This window comes from Lolium perenne, chromosome 5 (genome assembly GCF_019359855.2).
Source record: "Lolium perenne isolate Kyuss_39 chromosome 5, Kyuss_2.0, whole genome shotgun sequence".
NCBI classification, from domain to species: domain Eukaryota; kingdom Viridiplantae; phylum Streptophyta; class Magnoliopsida; order Poales; family Poaceae; genus Lolium; species Lolium perenne.
Window position 1 is genome coordinate 64,411,829 of NC_067248.2, and position 25,857 is coordinate 64,437,685.

A 25,857-nucleotide genomic window follows, 5' to 3' on the forward strand; every position below is an offset into this window, starting at 1 on the left:
ACAAGCCATGACCAATGAGTGACTTGGACCTCCGTTGCATCAGGGCATCTCCAACGAAGCGACGTAAACAGTCGCCGTGGACCGAAAATGCGTCTGGTACCACCTCCAGCGGAACAGAGACATCGTGATTGGGTCGTCCGCAGCGACGCAAACCCGGCGCATATTTGCGTCTGGAATACGTCGCGGCGGACGCTGCGCCGATGCACCAAGTGACCGCTCCCTTCTTCATCGGGCCCGCCTGACAGCGAGCCTGTATCGAGGGCATCACATCCGCGGCTATCGCTTCCACGGTCAGCGCTTATGTGCATGCGCCGCAGACTTCGCCATCAATGTTGCGGCTGCCTCTTCTACGCGCGCACTGGCGGGCGGCGGCTGGGCTTCTGCGCCGCCTTCAATGCCATCGTTTCCCGCGCGCAGCCGGCCTTAAAAGTCCACCGGCATCGTTCCTCCATCGCCCACACCTCCACTCCGACCACCACCGCCGCAACACCATGGGGAAGAAGAAGAACGATTTCGAGGCGTCCGGTAGCGGCACCAAGAAGGGGGTGCGGCCGCACATGGTGCCGCTGCCTGTCAGCGTTGGGAGGATGATGCACGCGAACTGGACATCGTGCGACGCCTGGGGGGACGTGCACATGCCTGGCGGCTGGAGCCTCAGCTATCGCCGGGTGCCCGTTCCCCCTAGATAGGAGCGCCGAGATCCGGCGAAGCAGGCGGTACCTGCCGCCGGACCTCCGCGCCGATCCCGCCTACGACATCAACTCCGACAGCTGGCGCAGCTATCTCGAGTCCGAGAGCGATCCGAGGAGGAGGGTGGGCTTCATGGGCGACAGGGACTTCCCTTCGACCGTCCACCGACGCCCTACGACTGGCGCTACAGGAATCGGCCATGCCGGGTCAACCGTCGCCTCCACCTCGACGACCACGATGACCACGACTATGTCGACCACGGCTACGACGACCACGACTACATCGAGGCGCTCGCGTACCATAACGAGGAGGTCAAGGACGACAGCGATGACTACGTCGCGGCCATCTTCCACGAATGGCAGCAGGCCATGGCGGAGGGTCGGAAATTTGAGTTCCCCGAGAACATGACGGACGACGAGATGGCGAAGCTCGACGTCCTCGTCTCCGAGAACGACCCACCTGTGCAGCCGCCGCTGCCCCGCTACGCCAGAGCCCTGGGCGCCTCCACCTCCAACACCGCCGGCACGCCCGGCGTACGCTCCTCCAGTTTCAAACTGGTCGTGGACGGTACCGGAGCTCATCGTGCTCGACAGCGACGACGAGCAACAGTAGGGGCACACGTTTAGGGTTTATTTTCATGTGTTAAACTATGTAAATTATGTTTTCATGTTAAAAAATTGATTCGGCCAAAAAATGCGTCGTGCTACTGGAGCCACCCCGACGCAAACAGACGCGCGGTCGATTTCGACCATTTCAGCCGAGGTAAACGGCGCGCGGACATTTATAGACGCTAAAATACGTCGCGCCGCTGGAAATGACCTTAATATCTTTATGCTGCTGCATGTTCCATGGCGTCGCTGTGGCTATCGCGCCATAGTTGAGTACTGATGGCAAAGCGAGATTGTGTCTTTCGTGTGGCTGAAAATACGTGACTGGCTCCTTCCGTACGTGCAGTGTTGGGCCCTGCCGCCACTAGCAGTGGAGGCATGTGGCACGTCACCCTGCCTACGGAACCAGGGGTGGCATGGCCCGCAGGCCCAAGCGGCGACGGACGGAGAAGCGTCAGCTGCTAACGTGCCGCCACTTGCACATGCGGCATGCCCTACCGCCACCGCTCCCGGCGACATCTTGCCACGTGTCGCCTGGGGGCTCTGCCGCCACGTCGGAGGTGGTCTTTTTTGTCAATTCGATTCGCAGGTGGTCCTTTTTGTCAATGAATTGGGCATGGTGGTCTCTTTTGCCAAAATTTCCAGCAGTAGCTGACGTGCTTGGAAAGCTTGGTGGTCTATTAATTTCTTGGGGCTCGTTTGTAAATTTACATCCCAAATCAGCGGGAGCGGTCGGCACTCGGCACAGTCGACGATCCACTGTCGCCTCCCTCACCTTTTCCTCCCCTGAAAACCCCGACCACCAGCACTGCAATGTCCACCGTCGAGGAGGTCCTGGTTGAAGAATCCACCACCCAAATTATCTCCGGCGCCGATCCCTCCCGCCCCGTCGCCCGATCTGCCCACTTCCTGCTGCCCCGCGGGGACAGCGCCCATCCCCCCGCCCTACCATTAGCCCCCTCCCCCGATGCCGGCCCTGTTCTTGCCGACGAGCTCCAGGTGGAGCTGAGCGGCTGGCCCGGCACATCGAAGCAGTGGAGGCGGTGGGTCGCCAAGCTCCGGCCGCGGCACGAGCTGCTGTGGCGGAAGGTCCGGATCTTGCCCGCCGTTCTTGCAACCACGAGCTGGGTGCGGCGGGACGAGGGCCTGCTGCTCCAGCTCGCGCCCTTCTGGTCCGGCGACACCAGCACCTTCGTCTTCCCGTGGGGCGAAGCCACGGTGACGCTCGAGGACGTGGCCGTGCTCGGGGGGCTTCCCCTGCTGGGCCACTCCATTGGCTCGCGGTCGGACGAGCTCCGCAGGGACGTGGACGCGCTCGAGGCCGTCCGGATCTTACTGAACCGGAGCAAGTGCAAGAAAGCCAGTTATGCCGCCTGGGCTAAGCACTTCGCTCAGCAGCCGACGGAGGACGATGACGGCAGATTGCTCGAGCACGGCGCGTTTCTGGCCATGTGGTTATCTAGGTACGTGTTCCCGGCGCCTCCATTCGACGTGGTCCGGCCGGAGGTGTTCCCCATCGCTGCCCGGCTGGCTCGCGGCAAGTGCGTCGCCCTCGCGCCGGCCGCGCTCGCCAGCGTTTACAAGGACCTCTCCGCCCTCAACCGCTACTTGAGCTCGGGCAACACCCATCGGCGGCGGTTCGTGGGCTGTGCGCCGCTGCACATCCTCCAGCTATGGGTCTGGGAGCGGTTCCCGGAGCTTCGTCCCGAGACCAAGAGCACCTCTCGCCGTGATGATCCTGCCGCGCCCAGGGCTGCCCACTGGCACAATGCTAAAAAGGCGCTACATCCTAGCTACATCCACTCAGTGTTCATGTCACCGGATGAGTTTCAATGGAGGCCTTATGAAAGTACTACTAGCTTTGCTCTGCTGCAAGCCAAAGCTGGCTGCTGGGTGCACGGTCAAGATATAGCAGCAAGTAAGGAACTGCTGTCCTTTGCGCAGTGTCTGCGACCTTGCGAACTTGTTGGCATGGGATGCATTGAGCACTACTGTCCACATCGTGTTGCAAGGCAGCTGGGCTTCGATCAGGACGTACCTAGGACTGTCGCCCGTGTCAAGTTAAGCCGAAAGGCTGCGTGGGCAACATACAAGATGCACCCTGAAAAAATTACCTTCTTCATTCCACAATGTGATCCCGGTGTGACAGTTGCATATTCACAGTGGTGGGAGCCTTACTTGTCGACAAGTGCTGCTGCTGTTGCTAATGCTGCAAGGATCAAACAAATTCATGTTGAGGTTAGTTCCAGAAAAAGAAAAGCTCAAGATCTTCCTGGTGTAGATTCTTGCAAAGAGCGTCACCTAAAGGCCGGGATGATTCTGCCTGATGATACAGAGGATCCACAGGATGAGATCCCGCTAGTGGAGAGGCTCAATAGCATCATTCTAATGACACATAAGCAGGATGTGGAGAGGCATAACTTGAAAGACCGGGAGACTCTCAAAGAGAATTCAGAAACTCCTCTCAAGGATTTTGTGCCAACATGGACAAGAAAAGGTAGACGTAAGGTAGTTTTGCGCAAAGTTGCTGACCAAGCTTTTTCTGATGCAGAGACGGCCTTGGTGACTGCAATTGGTGAACCATCCTGTGGGTCTGTTTCCAAGAATGAACATTGTAAAGAGCAAGTATCGGACTCTGTTATGATGCATGATGACAACAATATCAGCTCTGAACATGGTGACGTTGAGGGTGCAGCAAGCACTGGCAGCAACAAAGGCATTGGACCTGCAATTGTAGTTGATGTGCATTCAGATCTTCAAGATATCTTGGCGATCAGTGATGATGAGTTGGATCAAATATTCGGAAAGGATACCGAGGTCACTGCAATGTACCTGAAATTATCTAGGTTGGCGGTGACCATAAACAACTCAGATCAGCCATATGAGGAACGACACGTGTTCACAGTAAGTAGAGATGAGCAGGAGGGCACAAAATTGAAGGATATCATGGCGGGAAACAATTGTGATTATGAGCTTGCTACTGTCCAAAGTGATACAACTCTCAGACGAGGACCAGATGGAGTAACTCGTGTCATCAATGTTAAGACCAATGTTGATGTCTTAGAAGCATCCATTGATGAAATCCAGCCATACAATGTTACAAAAGAGCAAGATCAGAGAGCGAAGGTGGACAGAAAAAACTCTACTGTCTTGGAAGGTACTAAAATAGCAAATGAAAATATATCCTCATATCTGTAAGTAGGACTGCATAAAGGTTAACATAGAAAGACCAGGTATGCCTAAGAATTGATGAAATATGACAACAAACTATTGCTAATATGATACTCTTTTTCTTTGTAGAAAACGATGGCGCATCTTCTGATGGCCTAGTAAATGGAAATGGTGAGCTGGTGACGAGAGTAATTTCTACTGATACACTCTACTATGTTACACCATTTGAGCGGGTGAAAGATGCTAAGATCAGAGATTCAAGAGCCACAAATGCAGTTCAAGGAGTTTTTCAACCAAGGCGCGAAGTAGGAACAAAGGAGCTGATTAGAGAGGTGTCTGAAGCTCGAGAAGCAGAAAAGGCTGAGTTGGAGGCAATAGTTGATCGTTTGAAGCAACAGCTTGTGGCGCTAGAAGGTGCAGGGACAAAACGAAGCTATAGACCCTGAGGTATATAACTTATAACATAGTTGTGGGTGAATTGAAGGCATGTGCTAGTGAAGAGTACCACAATATGGTTAATACCTCTGGTGAAAGGACCTTTATATGATCTTGATTAGTCTATGGAGTATATATTATCCTTTTCAAAACGGAGTCTATATGGGTATATGTTTTGGAGGTTAAAAGGCAGTCGTTCTGCCGTACGTCCGATTAGAGTGTTTATGTGCAGAGATCACACCAAAGGAATAGAAGAAAAAAAACTACAACATAGGTGAAACATCTGTGGTTCTGTGTGGGCATGCGCCCGTTGTGTGATCTCTTCCTGCACCAATGCCGCCACCACATCCAGGTGGAGGGTAGTGTTTCGGAAGATTCTTCTGTTCATCTCTAAATCCCCCACATGGAATAGATGAAAGCACCGCTAGATTCCCGTCTCCTCTCTTTGGGCAGGGCTGCAGTCAATGTTGTCGTCCTACCAAACGTTGATTGTTTTGTTCATGGGAGGTGGAACCATGCCTAAAGAATCATTCCAAGCTAAGATCTTCTCACTGACCACCTGCTGCATTGCAACAGCAGGTGGCGCACCATTTCTAGGTGAATTTGACATAGTATATACATAGAGTCATGCGGCCACCTGTGAATGGTCAGGTTTTCAGTCGTTAGCAGCGCCAACCAGACGAAGAACCAATACTTTGGCTCCATCTTCGCCTTGAACAGCTTTGTCTGTCCGAAAAGGTGCGATCGCTCCATCGAACTGGCATGGTAAGCTGACTCCGTCGTGTATATTCCTGAGTTTGTCCACCGCCATGAGATGGTGTCTGGAGTGGGCTGAAGCGTGACCTTCTCAAAATGGACCAAAAGAGAGTCTTGTGGTTGGTACTCATAGAAAGGGGGAGATGCCAAGCCCTGAACCTGCATATGGAAGTTCAGTGTTGATTCCTGTAAATAATATACTACAGCCAACTGATGAAACAGAGGGGGAGAGCAATACATACATTGATGAGTATGGCAGTGGCTCAAGTATGCACGAGGTATGTGATACTCCCTCGCGCCATCAAATAATAGAACCAAGTATGCCTGATACAATTTCTTCTGCACGCTCCAGTGCATCACCTTGTGAACCAGCACATTCTAATGTACGAGAAGAAGGTGTTGCAGCCTCACAAGATTCTTACCCAAATAGAGAGAGAATCAAAGGTACTGAAATTCCTCTGACAATCAGATGATTGTCGAATTGCACTAAGAAAGCCTGTTCGGCGTACTGATGTTCCAGCTCGTCTTAAGGATTGTGTAGGCTATAAGCATGAAAATGCTAAATTTCTTATTTATGAAAATTATAGTCCATCATTTAGAGGGTTTATTGCATCCCTAGACTCCACCTCGGTTCCCAAAACCTGGGAAAATGCCATGGAAGATCCTAAATGGAAAGCAGCCATGCAAGAGGAAATAAATAAGTTAAAGCTGCATCTAGCACATCAGTTTAAAGTTAAAGATCTTGGACAATTGAGGTACTTTCTGGGAATAGAGGTCTCAAGGAGTGCTAAAGGTATTTATCTATCACAAAGAAAATATATTCTAGACTTGCTAGTTGAAACTGGAATGTCTGGTTGTTGTCCATGTCCTACTCCAGTTGAACCAAATTTACGTCTTGTCAAGGAAGGTGGATCTCCCGTAGACAGAGAACAATATCAAAGGCTAGTTGGACGATTAATCTACTTATCACACACTCGGCCCGATATTGCATTTGCTGTCTTGTCAACCAATTTATGCATGACCCAAAGAAACAACATATGGATGCGGTAATGCGAATCATTCGCTATCTTAAAGGGTGCCCTAGTAAAGGCTTGTTATATAAACCAAATGGTAGGTTACAAGTGGAATGCTACACAGATGCAGACTGGGCAGGTTCATAGATGACAGAAAGTCTACTTCTGGTATTGTACCTTTGTTGGGGGTAATCTGGTTACGTGGCGTAGTAACAAACAGAGTGTTGTAGCAAGGTCCACCGCTGAAGCAGAATTACGAGCTATGGCTCACGGAGTGTGTGAGGTATTATGGCTTAGAATCTTGCTAATGGAGCTAGGATTGCTCCAAACTAGACCTCTAATGTTTTATTGTGATAATAAGGCTGCACTTGATATCATTTATAACCCAGTGCAACATAGTCGGACCAAGCACATTGAAATTGACAAGCACTTTGTTAAGGAAAAGTTGGACCAGAAAGTTATTTGTATTTTTTTTTCGAAATGGAGAGAGTTATTTGTATGCCATATGTGAAATCTGCAGAACAGGTGGCTGACATTTTAACCAAGGGTTTCCCCGAGAAGACCTTTGTTAGTCTATGTGGCAAGATGGGGCTCTATGATGCCTTTGTCCCATCTTGAGGGGGAGTGTAGAAATGTGTGTGTGTGTGTGTGTGACTTGTATATAAATCTTGTCTAGTAGAGGGTGAAAATGTAAACAAGACAAGATAAAGAGGATAAGAAGAGAGGAGTAGAATCCTCCAGAACTACTAAGGTAGTGAACTCCCGATCCAAAAGATTCTAGAAATTGAGTGATTGTATCGTGAGTTCTTGATCCAATGTTTCAACAACATGTTGTAATCTAACAAGATGAAAATTGTTCGGCAATTTATGTTATTTTTGTCAAGGTGCTTCTAGAGCCAATATTTACACTACATTTGCTAGAAGCTTGTTGTTTTCCAATTGGCAAATTATGAACAAGCAATGAGGCTTAGGATTGGCTGTAACTAAGTTTTTGCAATGAAAATACTGGCAATTTAAAACTTGAACGGCCCAAGACACCGCTCATTTGGGATACAAGCCCTCATTGTTGCTGCACAATTGCTCATGCTATATCACTAACATGGTACAACCCCATATGGGAGAATGTTCAAAATAAAGGTAGTATTTGACTATTTGGGAAGCTTACTTAACAAAGTAGCGGTTAGTATGCAAAATCAATCATGTACTGCCTTCTATTCTTGTAATATGCACAAAAGTGAAGTAGTTTTCTCGAATGCATCCTATATACCTACTGCTTTGAATTAGACAACAGAACTCTCGTGTTCTTGCATCTTCATCTCTCTTCATTTCTTCTTCTTGCTGGCCATGGTTGTTACCGTTTGCTGTAACCTGTGGTGTGAAGAACTCCAATGAGCACTCAAGTGAGAGTAGTATAAAAAGGCGCCCAGGAACTACATTTGTTAGGTTAGCAGCTGTTGACTTGCCTTGAATGGTGGTGGTCCTCTTTTATGCATATTTGATATTATAGTACTCCATGCTTTCTAAATTAAGATGCCTATAATTTTTAGTTAAAATTAAAAAAAATTAAAGTTTGAGCAACTATATATAAAAATATCAATATCTAAAATTTTAAATGCACATTGTCTGAAAATATATTTCATGATTGTTTTAAAAATATTAATTTGAAATTATAAATATTGATAATTTAACTTTATTCAAATATTATAGGCATCCTTTTGGGATAGAGGGAGTATTACATGTTTACCCGTGTCTTCATTGCCTACTTTTACCCTTCAAATATTTACATATTTGATTGGGCCCTGGTAGTCTTTCCTACCTTTGGGGCATCTCCAGCAGGGAGATTCATTCTGGATTTTTTGTTTGTTTGTGCCAAAACGCACAAATAACTTACCCATCGGTTCGATCCAAATTGTCTGGCTATCCGCGCTCGACCCATTTACGGACCAAAAATGGGTCAAAATAGCGTCGAAGCGGGCCTGACCACGTGTGACACCTCTTGGCCCATATGTCAGCGTGTCCCTTCCTCAATAATTAATCCCCTTCTTTCTCAATCCCTCCGCACAACATTGCAGCCCTTGCTCCCGATGACCAGCCCCTGCTTCGGCCGCGGCTCGGCTCTATCCTCTGCAGGGGTATTCGATACCGTGTAGGGTTGGAGCAGCAGTAAGGGACCGCCATCTCTGATGGATCTTATGCCCGTCTTGGAGCAACGCCAGCTTTTCGGCGCCACGACGGAGCGCCCCTCGAGCGGATGTGTCAGGTTCTCCTGCGCCTATGCTCCTTGGACGAACCGACGGTTGCGTCTGCATGGACATCGCTCATCGCGCAAGGGAGGCCCCAGGGCATCTGCCGGCGCAACAGGCGGCCCCCGATGAGGATGTGGCGGTGTGGAAGGAGTGCTAGTTCAAAGGGCCAGGATCGCGAGGAAGAGGGACCAACGACGATGGGTTAGGGTTTTGTCCCCGGTCCCCAGGAGGGGGTGGCCTTCGCTCCTCTCCTCGCCGACGCCGTTACACATCAGGTAAGAAAATTCATTCGAAATTCTGTAGCTCGAACAGGCCGTGGGATGGCGCCGGTGAAGCATGGTGGCCCCCTCTCCTCGCCGACGCCAAAGTCTAAACTCACAAGTCACGCGATAGCCGACACGCGGCAAGGTGACCATGGACTAGTATTTATAGAGTCACGCAACCATGTTTGAATTTCATCGAGCGAAAATCCGGAGCGGGAAGAAGATAGAAATTTCAGTGGTTCTCTGGCCAGCGTGATGCCTAGCTAGCTACTTGGACCAAACGAGACGCGGCTCAACCGAGGCGCCTCCTATTTATACTAGATTTTGATGTGCGGCTTGGCGTACGACCCTGTAATGTATATTCGATAAGACAATTCTTAGTTTCACAAAACCTTGTTAGTAGGTTGAAATTAGGATAAGGCGTACTCCGTTGTCCTCCTCCACCCAATCTACCACCAAAATTAAGGGGGCAAGTTAGTCCAAGAAAGAATCCAAAGTTTGAATAGAGGGAAGGGAGCAGTGAAGCAAAACCCTTACACAAAACTACAGAATATGTGAGCAATCACATGGAGAGATGCATGGGTAAAACAATTAGTTAATTCGGGAGTTATAGCAGTAAACAAACATATAAATATACAATTAGATTCAAAAGGCTAAGGAGCTGAGAGGCAGTGCGCAACCATAATATAGTAAAAAACATAAGATATATGCCTTATATGCTTTCGTGCAAATCAAAAAACAAAGAGAAAAAATATAGATTTAGGGTGCGCCTTGGCGCACGATCCTGTGAAGCGCGTGCCTATGTTTTTTATAAAATGATGAAAATTAACTGCTAATATGATAATATATTTCTTAGGTTTAACAATAAGTTGTGGCTATAACTAAATTAGAATCACAAGCACATGAAACCACAAACGGAATAATGGACACTTATATAGGCGAGGGCGAGGCAGGTATGACGCCATATTCCAGCAAGATACTGTGTCCAATCGATAAGATAACTATTCTTCTAATTGGTTCATGTGATATTGTCAATCAGAGCAAGTTATGATGTCTTCTATGAAATAAGTTTTTTCAGAGAACCTACGGCACACATATGAAGCTGGTGCTGGGGCATGTATTCAAGTTTTGAACATTTGTTGCTGAAGTTGGTCTAGAAATAATTATAATCGGCACCGATGCTCATAATTGTATACCAAATAGTTCCAGCAAACACATATGAGAAATACATGTACAAGCGGCCCTGTCAATTGCATAAGCATTCAGTTCACTGGTCCATCATTTATTTGTGCTGCTACCTACTTCGTAGTGCAAAAGTTGTCAGCGGTATATAAGAAGTGTAGCCAAAACTGATGGGGTTCGTAGCATAGAAAACAAAAAATTTCCTACCGCAAGACGAATAAATCCAAGATCTAATCTATGGAACACCCAAGATCTAATCTACAAGATCGAAGCAACGAGATTGATGTGAGACTAACCCTTGAAGATTTCCAAAGCCTACGAGATTAGATCTCGTTGTTGGTGTAGACGATCATCCCCAGTGCTGCAATCCAGCAGCACTTCCGTACTCGGTCGCGCGTACGGTGTCGATGAAGCTCCTTCCTCTCCCCGTTCCAGCGGGCAGCGGAGGTGTGATAGATCTCCACGGAATCCCAGCAGCACGACAGCGTGGTGGTGGTGGTGGAGAAGAATTCCTGCAGGGCTTCGCCTAAGCCGGAGCAGGAGAAACTGGGAGGGAGGAGAGGTGGCAAATTAGGGTGGCGTACGAAGCAGCAATGGCCGGCCAAACTACCCCTCTATATATAGTCGGGAGGTAGGGTTAGGGTTTCACAAAACACATCTAGGGCCGGCGCCTGGTGGGCCCACACAATACCCTGGCGCGGCCAGGGTGGGACCCGCGCCGGGGTGGTGTGTGGCCCACCCCTGGACTTTCTCCGTCTCCCCTTTGGACTCCGTCTACGTGACAGAAAAATAAGAACTTCTGTTTTTATTTCGTCCAATTCCGAGAATGTTTCCAGAACAACTTTTCTTGAAATACAAAACAGCAGAATTCTTCCAGAACAATTCCGGTCCTCCTCGTGATTTCTTGGATCCCATCCGAGACTCCGAACAACATTCGGTCTCCATCTCATATTCCGAATCTACTTATGCGACATCGAACCTTAAGCGCGTCACCCTACGGTTCGTGAACTATGCAGACATGGTCGAGACTCCTCTCCGAGCAATAACCAATAGCAGGATATGGAGATCCATAATGGCTCCCACATATTCAACGGTGACTTAGTGATCGATTGAACCATTTACATACGATGCCGATTGATACGTCTCCGACGTATCGATAATTTCTTATGTTCTATGCCATATTATTGATGATACCTAAATGTTATATGCACACTTTATGTCATATTCGTGCATTTTCTGGAACTAACCTATTAACAAGATGCCGAAGTGCCAGTTGCTGTTTTCTGCTGTTTTTGGTTTCAGAAATCCTAGTAACGAAATATTCTCGGAATTGGACGAAATCAAGTCCCAGGGTCCTATTTTGCCACGAACCTTCCAGAAGACCGAAGAGCATACGAAGTGGGGCCACGAGGGGCCACCACCACAAGGCGGCACGGCCAAGGAGGGGCCCGCGCCGCCCTGTGGCGTGGGGCCCTCGTCAGCCCCCCGACTCTGCCCTTCCGCCTACTTAAAGCCTCCGTCGCGAAAACTTGCGAAAAACCACGATACGGAAAACCTTCCAGAGACGCCGCCGCCGCCAATCCCATCTCGGGGGATTCTGGAGATCTCCTCCGGCACCCTGCCGGAGAGGGGATTCATCTCCCGGAGGACTCTACACCGCCATGGTCGCCTCCGGAGTGATGAGTGAGTAGTTCACCCCTGGACTATGGGTCCATAGCAGTAGCTAGATGGTTGTCTTCTCCTCATTGTGCTTCATTGTTGGATCTTGTGAGCTGCCTAACATGATCAAGATCATCTATCTGTAATACTCTATGTTGTGTTTGTCGGGATCCGATGGATAGAGAATACCATGTTATGTTAATTATCAAGTTATTACATATGTGTTGTTTATGATCTTGCATGCTCTCCGTTACTAGTAGAGGCTCTGGCCAAGTTTTTGCTTTTAACTCCAAGAGGGAGTATTTATGCTCGATAGTGGGTTCATGCCTGCATTGACACAGGGGACAGTGACAGAAAGTTCTAAGGTTGTGTTGTGCTGTTGCCACTAGGGATAGAACATTGGCGCTATGTCCGAGGATGTAGTTGTTGATTACATTACGCACCATACTTAATGCAATTGTCTGTTGCTTTGCAACTTAATACTGGAAGGGGTTCGGATGATAACCTGAAGGTGGAATTTTTAGGCATAGATGCAGTTGGATGGCGGTCTATGTACTTTGTCGTAATGCCCAATTAAATCTCACTGTACTTATCATGACATGTATGTGCATTGTTATGCCCTCTCTATTTATCAATTGCCCGACTGTAATTTGTTCACCCAACATGCTTTTATCTTATGGGAGAGACACCTCTAGTGAACTGTGGACCCCGGTCCATTCTTTAATACTGAAATACAAATCTGCTGCAATACTTGTTTTACTGTTTTCTCTGCAAACAATCATCATCCACACAATACGGTTAATACTTTGTTACAGCAAGCCGGTGAGATTGACAACCTCACTATTTCGTTGGGGCAAAGTACTTTGGTTGTGTTGTGCAGGTTCCACGTTGGCGCCGGAATCCCTGGTGTTGCGCCGCACTACATCCCGCCGCCATCAACCTTCAACGTGCTTCTTGGCTCCTCCTGGTTCGATAAACCTTGGTTTCTTTCTGAGGGAAAACTTGCTGATGTGTGCATCATACCTTCCTCTTGGGGTTGCCCAACGAACGTGTGAAATACACGCCATCAAGCTCTTTCTCTGGCGCCGTTGCCGGGGAACTGAAGAAAAGCTACACCACAAAGATTTCTAACTCCCACGTCAACTACGCGCCAGCAGCTCTTTTTCTGGCGCCGTTGCCGGGGAGATCAAGACACGCTGCAAGGGGAGTCTCCACTTCTCAATCTCTTTACTTTGTTTTTGTCTTGCTTAGTTTTATTTACTACTTTGTTTGCTGCACTAAATCAAAATACAAAAAAATTAGTTGCTAGTTTCACTTTATTTGCTATCTTGTTTGCTATATCAAAAACACAAAAAAATTAGTTACTTGTTTTACTTTACTTAATATCATGCATGTTTTTATTTCACTAGTTAAGCATAATGGAAAACAACAAAAATATGAGAGATCTTTATGAACTTTACCTTGAATTAGGACATGATGTGTTTGAAGAGAGAATTAAAAAACCCATGGAACTTTATATGCATGCTAATGGGAATGTTATTACTATGGATGCTTTGAACACCATTGTTGCTAATGCTATGGAAAATTCTAAGCTTGGGGAAGCTGGCTCTGATGAGCATGATCTTTTTAGTCCCCCAAGCATTGAGGAGAAAATTTTCTTTTATGATTACAATATGCCTCATATATATGATGATAGCCACTTTGTTGAATTTGCTCCCACTACAACTAATAAAATTGATTATGCTTACGTGGAGAGTAATAATTTTATGCATGAGACTCATGATAAGAATGCTTTATGTGATAGTTACATTGTTGAGTTTGCTCATGATGCTACTGAAAATTATTATGAGAGAGGAAAATATGGTTGTAGAAATTTTCATGTTACTAAAACACCTCTCTATGTGCTGAAATTTTTGAAGCTACACTTGTTTTATCTTCCTATGCTTGTTACTTTGCTTTTCATGAACTTGTTTATTTACAAGATTCCTATGCATAGGAAGCATTTTAGACTTAAATGTGTTTTGAATTTGCCTCCTGATCCTCTCTTTTGCTTCAAATACTATTTCTTGCGAGTGCATCATTAAAATTGCTGAGCCCATCTTAATGGCTATAAAGAAAGAACTTCTTAGGAGATAACCCATGTGTTATTTTGCTACAGTATTTTATTTTATATTTGAGTCTTGGAAGTTGTTTACTACTGTAGCAACCTCTTCTTATCTTAGTTTTATGTTTTGTTGTGCCAAGTAAAGTCTTTGATAGTAAAGTAAGTACTAGATTTGGATTACTGCGCAGTTCCAGATTTCTTTGCTGTCACGAATCTGGGTCTATCTCTCTGTAGGTAGCTCAGAAAATTAAGCCAATTTACGTGCATGATCCTCAGATATGTACGCAACTTTCATTCAATTTGGGCATTTTCATTTGAGCAAGTCTGGTGGCCTAATAAAATCCATCTTTACGGACTGTTCTGTTTTGACAGATTCTGCCTTTTGTTTCGCATTGCCTCTTTCGCTATGTTGGATGAATTTCGATCCATTAATGTCCAGTAGCTTTATGCAATGTCCAGAAGTGTTAAGAATGATTGTGTCACCTCTGAACATGTTAATTTTTATTGTGCACTAACCCTCTAATGAGTTGTTTCGAGTTTGGTGTGGAGGAAGTTTTCAAGGATCAAGAGAGGAGTATGATGCAATATGATCAAGGAGAGTGAAAGCTCTAAGCTTGGAGATGACCCGGTGGTTCACCCCTGCATATTATAAGAAGACTCAAGCGTCTAAGCTTGGGGATGCCCAAGGCATCCCCTTCTTCATCGACAACATTATCAGGTTCCTCCCCTGAAACTATATTTTTATTCCGTCACATCTTATGCACTTTGCTTGGAGCGTCGGTTTGTTTTTGTTTTTGTTTTGTTTGAATAAAATGGATCCTAGCATTCACTTTGTGGGAGAGAGACACGCTCCGCTGTAGCATATGGACAAGTATGTCCTTAGGCTCTACTCATAGTATTCATGGCGAAGTTTCTTCTTCGTTAAATTATTATATGGTTGGAATTGGAAAATACTACATGTAGTAATTCTAAAATGTCTTGGATAATTTGATACTTGGCAATTGTTGTGCTCATGTTTAAGCTCTTGCATCATATACTTTGCACCCATTAATGAAGAAACACTTAGAGCTTGCTAATTTGGTTTGCATATTTGGTTTCTCTAGAGTCTAGATAATATCTAGTATTGAGTTTTGAACAACAAGGAAGACGGTGTGGAGTCTTATAATGTTTACAATATGTCTTTTATGTGAGTTTTGCTGCACCGTTTATCCTTGTGTTTGTTTCAAATAACCTTGCTAGCCTAAACCTTGTATCGAGAGGGAATGCTTCTCATGCATCCAAAATCCTTGAGCCAACCACTATGCCATTTGTGTCCACCATACCTACCTACTACATGGTATTTATCCGCCATTCCAAAGTAAATTGCTTGAGTGCTACCTTTAAAATTCCATCATTCACCTTTGCAATATATAGCTCATGGGACAAATAGCTTAAAAACTATTGTGGTATTGAATATGTACTTATGCACTTTATCTCTTATTAAGTTGCTTGTTGTGCGATAACCATGCTTCTGGGGACGCCATCAACTACTCTTTGTTGAATATCATGTGAGTTGCTATGCATGTCCGTCTTGTCTGAAGTAAGAGAGATCTACCACCTTAATGGTTGGAGCATGCATATTGTTAGAGAAGAACATTGGGCCGCTAACTAAAGCCATGATTCATGGTGGAAGTTTCAGTTTTGGACATATATCCTCAATCTCATATGAGAATAATAATTGTTGCCACATGCTTATGCATTAAAGAGGAGTCCATTATCTGGTGTCCATGTTGTCCCGGTATGGATGTCTAAGTTGAGAATAATCAAAAGCGAGAAATCCAAAATGTGAGCTTTCTCCTTAGACCTTTGTACAGGCGGCATGGAGGTACCCCATTGTGACACTTGGTTAAAACATGTGCATTGCAAAGATCCGGTAGTCCAAGCTAATTAGGACAAGGTGCGGGCACTATTAGTATACTATGCATGAGGCTTGCAACTTGTAAGATATAACTTTCATAACTCATATGCTTTATTACTACCGTTGACAAAATTGTTTCATGTTTTCAAAATAAAAGCTCTAGCACAAATATAGCAATCGATGCTTTCCACTTTGAAGGACCATTCTTTTATTTTTATGTTGAGTCAGTTCACCTATCTCTCTCCACCTCAAGAAGCAAACACTTGTGTGAACTGTGCATTGATTCCTACATACTTGCATATTGCACTTGTTATATTACTCTATGCACTACTAGGAAATGCCTTACCGCCGGCGTCCCAAAATGCATTACCGCCGGCGTTTACGCATTCGCCGGCGACCACCTCGCCGGTGGTAATGTAGTATCGCCGGCGTTTTCCAAATCGCCGGTGGTAACTGCTGTTATCCCCGGCGCTTTACCCGAATCGCCGGCGGTAGCGACTTAGCACTGGCGGTTTGCGAATTCGCCGGGGGTAATACGCTGTAGCGCTGGCGATTACAATTTCGCCAGGGGTACAGGTTTGGGGGCGCCGGTGGTATTGTTTACAGGATTAAAAAAATAAAACTCGAAATATACACCAGAATACACACAGAATACATAGTATACCAGAATACACAGAATACACAGTATACCAGAATACACAGTATACCAGAATACACAGAATACACAGTTATATAGAAAGTCCCAAATGTTCACAACATGCATGCATTAATAAGACAAGTTTAGATAGTAGATAGTTGACCATAACATCACGACTCGAAGTAGCACAATACATATAAATCCAGTGTCGATGACCTAGCTAAACAACAATGACATAATAAACTAGAGAGACGGTGGCGGCAAGCATCATCACGATGAAAGGGGTCCTCCACATCTCCCTCCTCTGTCCCGCTCGAAAGTTGGCGTATCGAGTTTCCGCCTCCTCCAAAGTGGTGTACCCCTTGTAGCTGTTGCCGCTGAAACGGTGGACCTGCCTCCTACAGTCTTCCCAGTCCTCGTAGACTCCAGGAACCCTGCCGTGGTAGACGACATAGTACGTCATCTATGCAAACACACAACAAAGAAATGTAAGTTGTTAGTACATCCATAGAGAGAGATATAACATATAGGTGTGCAAAAGAACAAACATAAAAAATACTTATGTAATTTATGACTAACATTTGCAGGACACAAAAGTTTTTGACTCAAGTCTACTTCGGCGGGAAGGGACGGATGCCCTCGAGCGTGTTGAATGTTCTCTCGTCACATCCATCTTCTAATCGGCCTTCTATCTCGGAATTAGAAAGTGCGGAGGCATAGTTGAACAAGCCACCATTCATGATGACATCCCTCCAGAGTATTGTGCAAATGGTCCGCTGGATGGCACGGAAGTCGCCTCTCACGTTTTCATCGGTGGTGTCCGCCATGTTCACGAACTTCCCCCGCAGAGCAGATGGCAACAAGAGATCGTTCTGAGACCTTACAACCGCCCTCATCTGTAGGATGGCAAACCATGCCTCCATCCCATTGTCATCCGCCGATTGCTTTAGGCAGGGGAACTTGGTTATGTGGTTGCACACATGGCAACCCTTAACTTTCTTCTCATGCCTGAGTTTGTTGACGCCAACCTCAGCTATGAAGCTGCTGAGGGCTTTATCAAGTGTAGACTTAAGGTCGGTGAAGTCTTTCTCCTTATCAAGCCCGGAGTCGAGATAAGTGACATCGGAATGATACGGGTAAAAGAGGAGGAGGGTGCAATACTTGAAACTGCGCAAAATGGAAATAAACCATCATACTCAGCTATTAAGGAAATTCATGAAAGAATGTAATATAGGGTACTTTAGTAACCAAATACTTACTCGCGGAAATATGGTATGACAAAGCAACTCTTATCCTTGTTTAACACCAATAAATTCTTGATATAGTTGGCGAGAAACGCTTGTTCGGTCCGGCGACAGCTTGGAGTCATGTAGTAGGGGTCCATGATCGCGATGTGCGTTGGGTTCTCCCTGGCGTTAGCGTGCGCCATGCGGAGCGATCTGGGGGGGTCCCAGCGTCGGTCTAGCTGTTGGATGTGCAAGAGCCTGAAGATGTCTTCGTACCGAATGAATATCAAGTCCGCAGGGTATGTGTTGACAAAGCCAAAGCCAGTGGGCACCTTGGCGATCAAAATCGGGTACGAGGGATTTCTATCTTTAAGAAGTAGCTTCTCCTTTGTTAGAATAGCATCATGCACGCTCCTCATATCCGGCGTCAACTTGTTGACATAGTGTGCCGGCAGCATCGGCTCGCCTAAGTGATGCAACTTCCTCCACGGGGTCGGCAACTTGTCATTAACCACTATCTTGCTTGCCGCAACATCTCCCGACTTCTTCCGCTTCCTGCCCTTCTTCTTACTGCAACTGGCCGGAGCGGTTTGTTTCATACCTTCCGTGGTCGCACCAAGGAGTGTCCTCGGGGTAAGCCCAACTCGGGGCGGAGCGGTGAAGGCGGTAGTGTCCTCCTGCTCGGGCGTTTCTTGTGAAAGGAACAACTTCTTCTTTAGGATATGACCGGCGGGTGGCTTGTAAGGAGAAACCGCGTCGGCGTCGAGCTCGGCGATGAACGTATCAATGGGAGCTTGATCGATGTCCAACGCCTTGTCGTGCTGACTCTCGTGCGGACTATCGGGCTGACTATCGGGCTCAAATTGATCATAAGCCGGTGGAGCACTGGCCCTGCCTTTGCCTGCCGTCAAAGCAGTCGTTGGAGCTGGGACCTTGGCTTGGCTCAGGGCATCCGTTGCATCCTGAGGAGTGACCATGCCATAGCTTGCCTCCGAACCTGAGGCGGTGTTCAGCCGAATTAGGGCTTTCGGCCATAGAAGGATGTGATTCTTGAGGTCCCCGAGAGTGAGCGGGGTTTCCGTTTCCGGGGGTTGATAAGGAGGATGGAGGTCTTGGCATCCCGGTAACGACCGGTTCACGCGAACCCGGCTCAAGCTATCATCCAACCAGACGCAGTGGAAAATACCCTGTGTTGGCAGGATGACACTGCCGCTCGCTACAGCCTTCAACTTGTTGTCCACATTCAGTAGCAAGGTGCAAGGAGTCGCGTTCGCCTGTGAAAACATGTGTATGTCAGAGAGGGGCGACGACAAAGTAACTAATTTGTAGAGCTTGAGATACTAAATTAATTACCGTGAGGGCGTCGAGCTCGGCTCGCGTTGAAGGACCGAGGCCAGGCGTGCGGTGTGACCGAGGGGCTAGTACTGGGCCCCCCCAGGTCCGGCGAATCCTCTCTAGCGCCGACATTGCCGGCGGGTGGAGTCACCAAGTTGGGTGTGCATTGAGCGTGTCTAGTTGGAGGCCGGTTGTCCGAGTTGCTGGCGCCTAGGCTGATAACCCGCATCGGTCCCTTACCGCCGGCATCGAAGTAATTCTTCATCGACAGCACAAGATCAGGGATGATTTCATTGACCCTGTTGGCCAGCGCGTCATCGACCCTGGTAGCAACCTCGGCACTGACGCGTTGCTGAACCTCGGCACTGACTCGTTGCTGAACCTCGGCACTGACGCGTTGCTCCATGGTTGTTTCCAGGTCGGCCACCTTTTTCAGAAGAGCCTCGTGCTCCCGGTCCTTCTGCACCTGCCGCGACTCCCTAGTGCTTGAGGGCACGTCCAAGCCATAGTCGGCAAGCTTGCGACCTCCTCCGGCGCCGGGGACACGGTGGGGCTTGTCCAAAAGCGGCCGCGCCTTCACGGTGTTCAGACCCCTGATAAAAGGCGTGTCCCACGGGACTTTGCCAGTCGACGTCTGGGACGAGGAGCCAGCTGATTCGGCGGCTGCTTGTTCCGCCAACTGCCAGAAGTAACATGAACAATTTTAGAATGTAATGGACTTGGTGAGCAGTATCAAATTAATAAGCTGGTAAATTGCTTACCACTGCTTTCTCTAGTGCCATCACCTTCGCGTCGGCGACCAACTCAACTCCCACCACCACATCAGGTTTCGTGACACGTTTCCCAGCCAATTCTCGATGGTATCGGGACCTGAGATATGCCCTGAAGAGTGGGTCTTTGTACTTGGCAAAAGGGGGCTCAAGGCCAGCATTTATGTAGGCCTGGTCCTCCTTGTCCCATACCGGCTGCTTGCCTTCGAAGCCACGGCAACCGAGATTGTGGTGACCGATGTTCTTATCCGCCAGCTCCTTCCCTGTGTCGATTGTCTTTTGGTGTACTCGAGCTCCTCGTTTTCCAAGAATTTATTATATCGCTCCAGCGTCATCCGCGGGAAGTGGCGCCGGATCTCTTCCCAAGTCTCATTGTCACCAAGCATCCCCCTCAAAGATGGTTTTATAACCGCTGAGATTCTTGGAGAACTTAGAGAGGGCTCGTCTGCTCACGATGTTATCCTTGGTATCCTCGTTCTCGTATTCCACAGGGAACTCATACCGTGCGTGCAGCCGCGCAAGGAGTTGGGCCTGCAGATGCTGCTTCTTCTTGGTTCGGAGTTTCGTCTCGTTGACGTCGACGACGTCCCGAAGGATTGCTCCCAGTTGGAGGCCGTACCCCTTCGCCACGTGCTTGGGCTCAGTAGGAATCCCGGTCTTGGCGTCCACCGCGGTGATTATGTCGCGAGTGGTGCCGACCCTGTTTGGGCGCCGCTGCTTCCGTTTCCTCTTGGCCTCGGTAGTAGTATCCGAGCTACCCCCGGCAACGCCACTGTCGGTGGTCTCGTCGGCAGCCCCCCTCTCATCCTCACCATCGTTGTCCATCTCAGCATCCTCCTCCTCCGAGGACTCGTCATCGCTGCCTGGAAGTTCCTCCAGCTGATCCGAGACCATGAGCCTGTAGTGCTCATCCAACTTCCGCTGAGAAGACCCGTCAACGTCTTCGTTGGGGTCTGCAGAAGACGACATCGCTAGCTATACCTTATGTAAGTGCACAAGCTATTGTAAGTGCAAAAGCTACTGTAAGTGTTCATTTTAAAAATATACTCAGAAATTCATATACTGTAACTATCACTTGACAAATTCAGAAATTCATATAAAGTAGCACAGTAGCATGGTTTATTAACAGGGTGGAAATCCACTACTAGTTACTACCCCTAGCTCTGTTAAGCTTATGCTTTTCATTTAATTGCAATCTCTCTGCCTACAATGAAAATTCGGCATGACCTTTGCTAAAAATGGTCATGCCGGAGTGCCAGAAATTCGCCGGAACGGAAGTTAATCGACATTCCGGCGAAACATTGGCACTCAATGTACCTGCAGACACATATCTAGGCAACAAACTACATGCAGAGATACAGAATTTTCAATACATCTGGGCAACAAGCTGCATGCCATGATCAAGCATACAAGTATCTCATTTCATCCCACCTGCAGTACATATAAAATTCCCAATGAAAAATGACATCATTTTGCAGAACAGGTATCAGCAGATATGCTCTTTTATTGCACAAATACATTGTCAACTTGGAAAGATAATGCAGAATCTGAGTATCATGACATACAGGCACACTGCCTAGTCATGCATGATGCAATTGCAAGACTGCATAGCACAATGCAGTTCACTGCACATTATTGACAAGCCAATATCCAGTTCACAGCCACAATCAGACGGCCCAAGGCCACTGCTATGCATGATGCAAGAGCAGGAGCTCACTGCACATTATTGACAGACTAAATCTATGCTCCACCCCTTGAGGAAAAAAAACAACCTCAAAATTTGAAATTTTGCATCAAGCTTAGGAAAGCAGTTCTACCCGGACTACATACATCTTAGGTGGAAAAACCAAAAAACTACGAGAGTAGTCTGCCTTAGAAAAATCAAACTCTAAATCTATGCTCCACCCCTTGAGGAAAAAAAACAACCTCAAAATTTCAAATTTTGCATCAAGCTTAGGAAAGCAGTTCTACCCGGACTACATACATCTTAGGTGGAAAAACCAAAAAAATGTTGCTGTTTTGGAGATTGGTTTTCTCCAAGGATAAAAGAAACCAGGGATATTTCAAAGTTAAATCATGAAAGAAACCAGTGAGGTTTCAAAGTCAGAACATGTAAAGAAACCGGTGATGTTTGCAAGTTAAAATTAGGTAATACAAACACTATTTTTCGTATTGTATGATTAGCTAACTCAGCGCCTTGAGATCAATGTTAACTAACTCCATTGGCTGAAGACACCCTAGTTCATGCTCCTTAAGCCTGACTGGTCCATACGATTGAACTGAAATTTACTAACCTACTGCCGCTAACAACCAATTCTCCACCACCAGAGAAGCCTCCCGTTTGACCACACAAAGGTTCCCAGTTCCGACTCATACAACGAGCACCCAATTATCCATATCACTAGAACTACAAAGACAATCGTTTAATCCTCAAAAAATAACTAACGGGCTAAGCAGCACCAGAGACCGCTTTACTGCAGCACAATCTCACAGAGAATTCGGTAATTTCAGCGACCAAACATTCTAGGTAATTCACCAAGGATGCTAGTTCATAGCAACAAAGTTCGATTCCAACCAAATAGACGGATGCAGAGCAAAATCTAATCAACTACAGTGCAGAGTGGAGATAAATCGAACGAACCTTTACGGCCAGAAGCCCGAGAGCGAAGGCAGCGCCCTTCTCGACCTCGTGCTCGAACGGGCGGGGCTAGTGCTCCTCGCCCGCCGCCGCCTCCGTAGGGGGCACCTTCAGGTGGCACACGAGCACCGGCACGGCGCCGCCCTCCACGATTACGTTCACAACCTCCTCTGCAACAGAAGCAGCGAGCAGATCCACCTCAGTAAACGGCGTGGGAACGGGTGAGCACGGCCCGGTTGGCGAGGGTTTGGGGGGATTACCGTTCTTCGCGAGCTCGGCGAGGACGGTGGTGGCGCGCTTGCCCGTGGCGCGGTCGGCGTGGCTCCAGGAGAAACAGTGCTGGAGGGCGTCGACCTGCGAGTGGCGGCAGCAGATCTCGGGCCCGGCGACGGTGGTGGATCGACGACGGTGGCTGGGGAGCGATGGCGGCGTGGGGGATTTTTTCGTCGATTTGGCCGTGGAAGGGGAGCGACGCGCACACGGCTAAGTCATGGAACTACTACCCCCGGCGTTTTGACGTAAACGCCGGCGGTAACTTCACACTCACTGACATGTGGGCCACAGTCAGTTTCCACCGGCGGAAAGGGCCTAATTCGCCGGGGGTATTTTTTTGGTTCCCAGCTGGCCGGCGAGACGCCATTAATCAAAACCGAGTCCTTAACACAGTGGTGCCACTCTTGATCTTATGCTGAAGCAGCCAGGGTTCGAATCCCTGTGGATGCAAAAAGGCCAAACATTTTTTCCTTCCCTTTTTTAGCTAACACTTAATTCTTAAATTGTAAAGTGCTTTTGGCGACATATGATAAAAAATCAATAAATTGCGAGACATCAATTCTCATTCCCTTTTTTAGCTAACACTTAATTCTTAAATTGCGAGACATCAATTTATGATTTTAATTCTTGAATGACTTCAAAGTCCTTTCGGCGAGATCCGATAAAAAACCAAGACATAAATTTAGGATACACTTGAGAAGAACAAATGGTTGTTCAAGAGATAATTATTATAAATACACAAATGACTTCAAAGTCCCTTCCGCTTGGTCCTTGTGATCCCACCGGTATCGTCGCGACTCCTTGTGTACGGAGGAACACTTGACCTAGGTAGCGTCGTCCTTCTTCTTCTTAGTGTGTAGGTTCTATCGTCTTCATCGGGTTCTTCCATCATTGGGTCTCCGACGAGGCCGTCGAAGTCTTGCTCGTCGGCAACTCCATCCATTCCGACGAGGGCCCTTTTTCCTCTCCTTACGACAACACGGCTGGGCCTTGACGGGTCAGTTATGAAGAAGCATTGCTCGACGTGCTTAGCCAATACCCAAGGCTCATTTTGCGCGGTGGGGTTCTTGGTCTTGGATTTGGGGGGCAGTCGCATGGTGGTGACATACGCATCTTCTTTTGTGACGTCCGTAGCCCATCTGACACGAAACATCGGTAGCTTCTCCCCGACGTAGTCGAGCTCCCAGATTTCCTCGATCCTTCCGTAGTACCTTTTCTTCTCTTCACCCGTGTACGATTCCATCGTCACACCCGAGTTCTGATAGTCGCTTCTTTTGTCTCTCTCCTCTGTAGAGAATGTGTAACCATTGATGTCGTATTTCTGATAAGTCATGAGGTTGGGGGCGGGCCCACAAGACAAGGCCAATATCATTTTGTCTACGACGCTTGCCATTGGTGGGGGATTGGCATCAATCTGGTCTTTGAACCAGCTCGCGAAAGAGGAGTTGTGCGCTCTAAATACCTCTTGTTCCGTCATCGGCTTGTCAGCCCTGCTCTTGATCATGTTTATGTGCTGATCCACCCAAGGCTCTACCTCGTTCATGTGCTGTAGTGCTACTAAGTGGGCCCTGTTAAAGTCTGTTCTCCTATCATCTTGATCCGCGTCGAGTTCCCTCCTGCCAGCGTTGTGGCCTACTCCCTCGAATCTGCCGAGGTGCTTGTTGGCGGGCAATCCAACCGGACGTGGGTCGTCCTCGTTTAAATAATTCTTGCAGAAAGAGATGCACTCCTCGGTGAGAAAGCCCTGGACGATGCTTCCATCCGGATGTGCCCTGTTACGAATGTATCCTTTGATGAAGCCGTTCATTCTTTCTAACGCCATCATGTTGTGAAGGAACGCGGGCCCGAGATACTCGATATCGTCCACTATATGCACCAGCAGATGGACCATGATGTCAAAGAATGCGGGCGGGAAGTACATCTCCATCTCGCATAGGATGGTGACGATCTCTTCCTGCAGCCTCCCGAGTTTCTTGACGGTTATCGACTTTCGAGTGATGACGTCGAAGACGTTACAGTCGATTGTCGTCGCACGAACGTGCGGTTCCATTATCCCTCGGATAGCAACCGGAAGTATCTGCGTCATCATGACATGACAGTCATGAGACTTCATCCCGCTGAAGATTTTTTTCGTCGGGTCCAGCCATCTGCGTATCAGCCCCGCGTAGCCTAGGGGAAATTTGACTTCTAGTAGGCACTTGAAGAATTGTTTTTGAAGACCCGGGATCCTTACCCAGCTGTAAAAATGGCGTCTTTTCCATGCACCTCACACATGCCTTGTGTCCGTGGCACACCTGGCACGCGATATATCCGTATCCAAGATAGTCCTGCACCGTCGTCAACAGTGCGGCTTTCATACGGAAAGTTTCTTGTCCGTAGGCGTCCCAAGTTTCTGTCCCTTCCTCCCACAGAGTGACTAGCTCCTCCTTCAATAGCTCCAGATACAGGTTGATATCGCCTCCACGGCTGCGTCGGCCCTTGGATTAGCATACTCATGTGTATGTACTTCTTCTTCAGGCATAGCCATGGAGGGAGGTTGTACATCCATACAAACACGGGCCAGGTGCTGTGCTTGCTGCTTTGGTTCCCAAACGGATTGAGTCCGTCGGTGCTCGCACCCAACCTGATGTTCCTTGGTTCTTTCCCGAATTCTTCGTAATACTCATCGTCTAATGTTTTCCACTGGCTTGCATCCGAAGGGTGTGTTAGCACTGGGTTTTCAACCCGTTCTACATCACGCATCACCGCCTCCTTTCTTTCCGCGTGCCAGCGCATGAGCTTTGCTTCCTTGGGGTCCACGAAGTACCGCTGCAGACGGGGCGTGAGCGGGAAGTACCACACAACTTTTCGAGGAGATTTTTTTGTCCCTCTCTTGTATCGAGATTCGCCACACTGTGGGCATGTATCGAGATTGGCATGCTCGTTCCGATATATTACGCAGTCACTGATGCATG

General features: G+C 47.7%; 1 protein-coding gene and 1 long non-coding RNA gene across 2 annotated transcripts; one reads left to right on the forward strand and one right to left on the reverse strand.

Annotated features, from left to right (window-relative positions):
* Positions 1–2,054: 2,054 nt before the first annotated feature.
* On the forward strand, positions 2,055–5,445 carry LOC127299360 (uncharacterized). Its single transcript, XM_051329313.2, has 2 exons — positions 2,055–4,455; positions 4,599–5,445. Exons 1-2 carry the CDS (start codon positions 2,112–2,114, stop codon positions 4,913–4,915), a joined length of 2,661 nt encoding a protein of 886 aa, XP_051185273.1. The 5' UTR covers positions 2,055–2,111; the 3' UTR covers positions 4,916–5,445.
* An 11,424-nt stretch (positions 5,446–16,869) lies between these two features.
* Positions 16,870–22,968, reverse strand: LOC127304681 (uncharacterized). The gene is made up of 3 exons (XR_007853491.2): positions 22,891–22,968; positions 22,634–22,800; positions 16,870–17,124 (listed from the first exon to the last, which is right to left on the reverse strand). It is a non-coding gene; the product is annotated as an uncharacterized lncRNA (long non-coding RNA).
* Between the last annotated feature and the right edge of the window lie 2,889 nt (positions 22,969–25,857).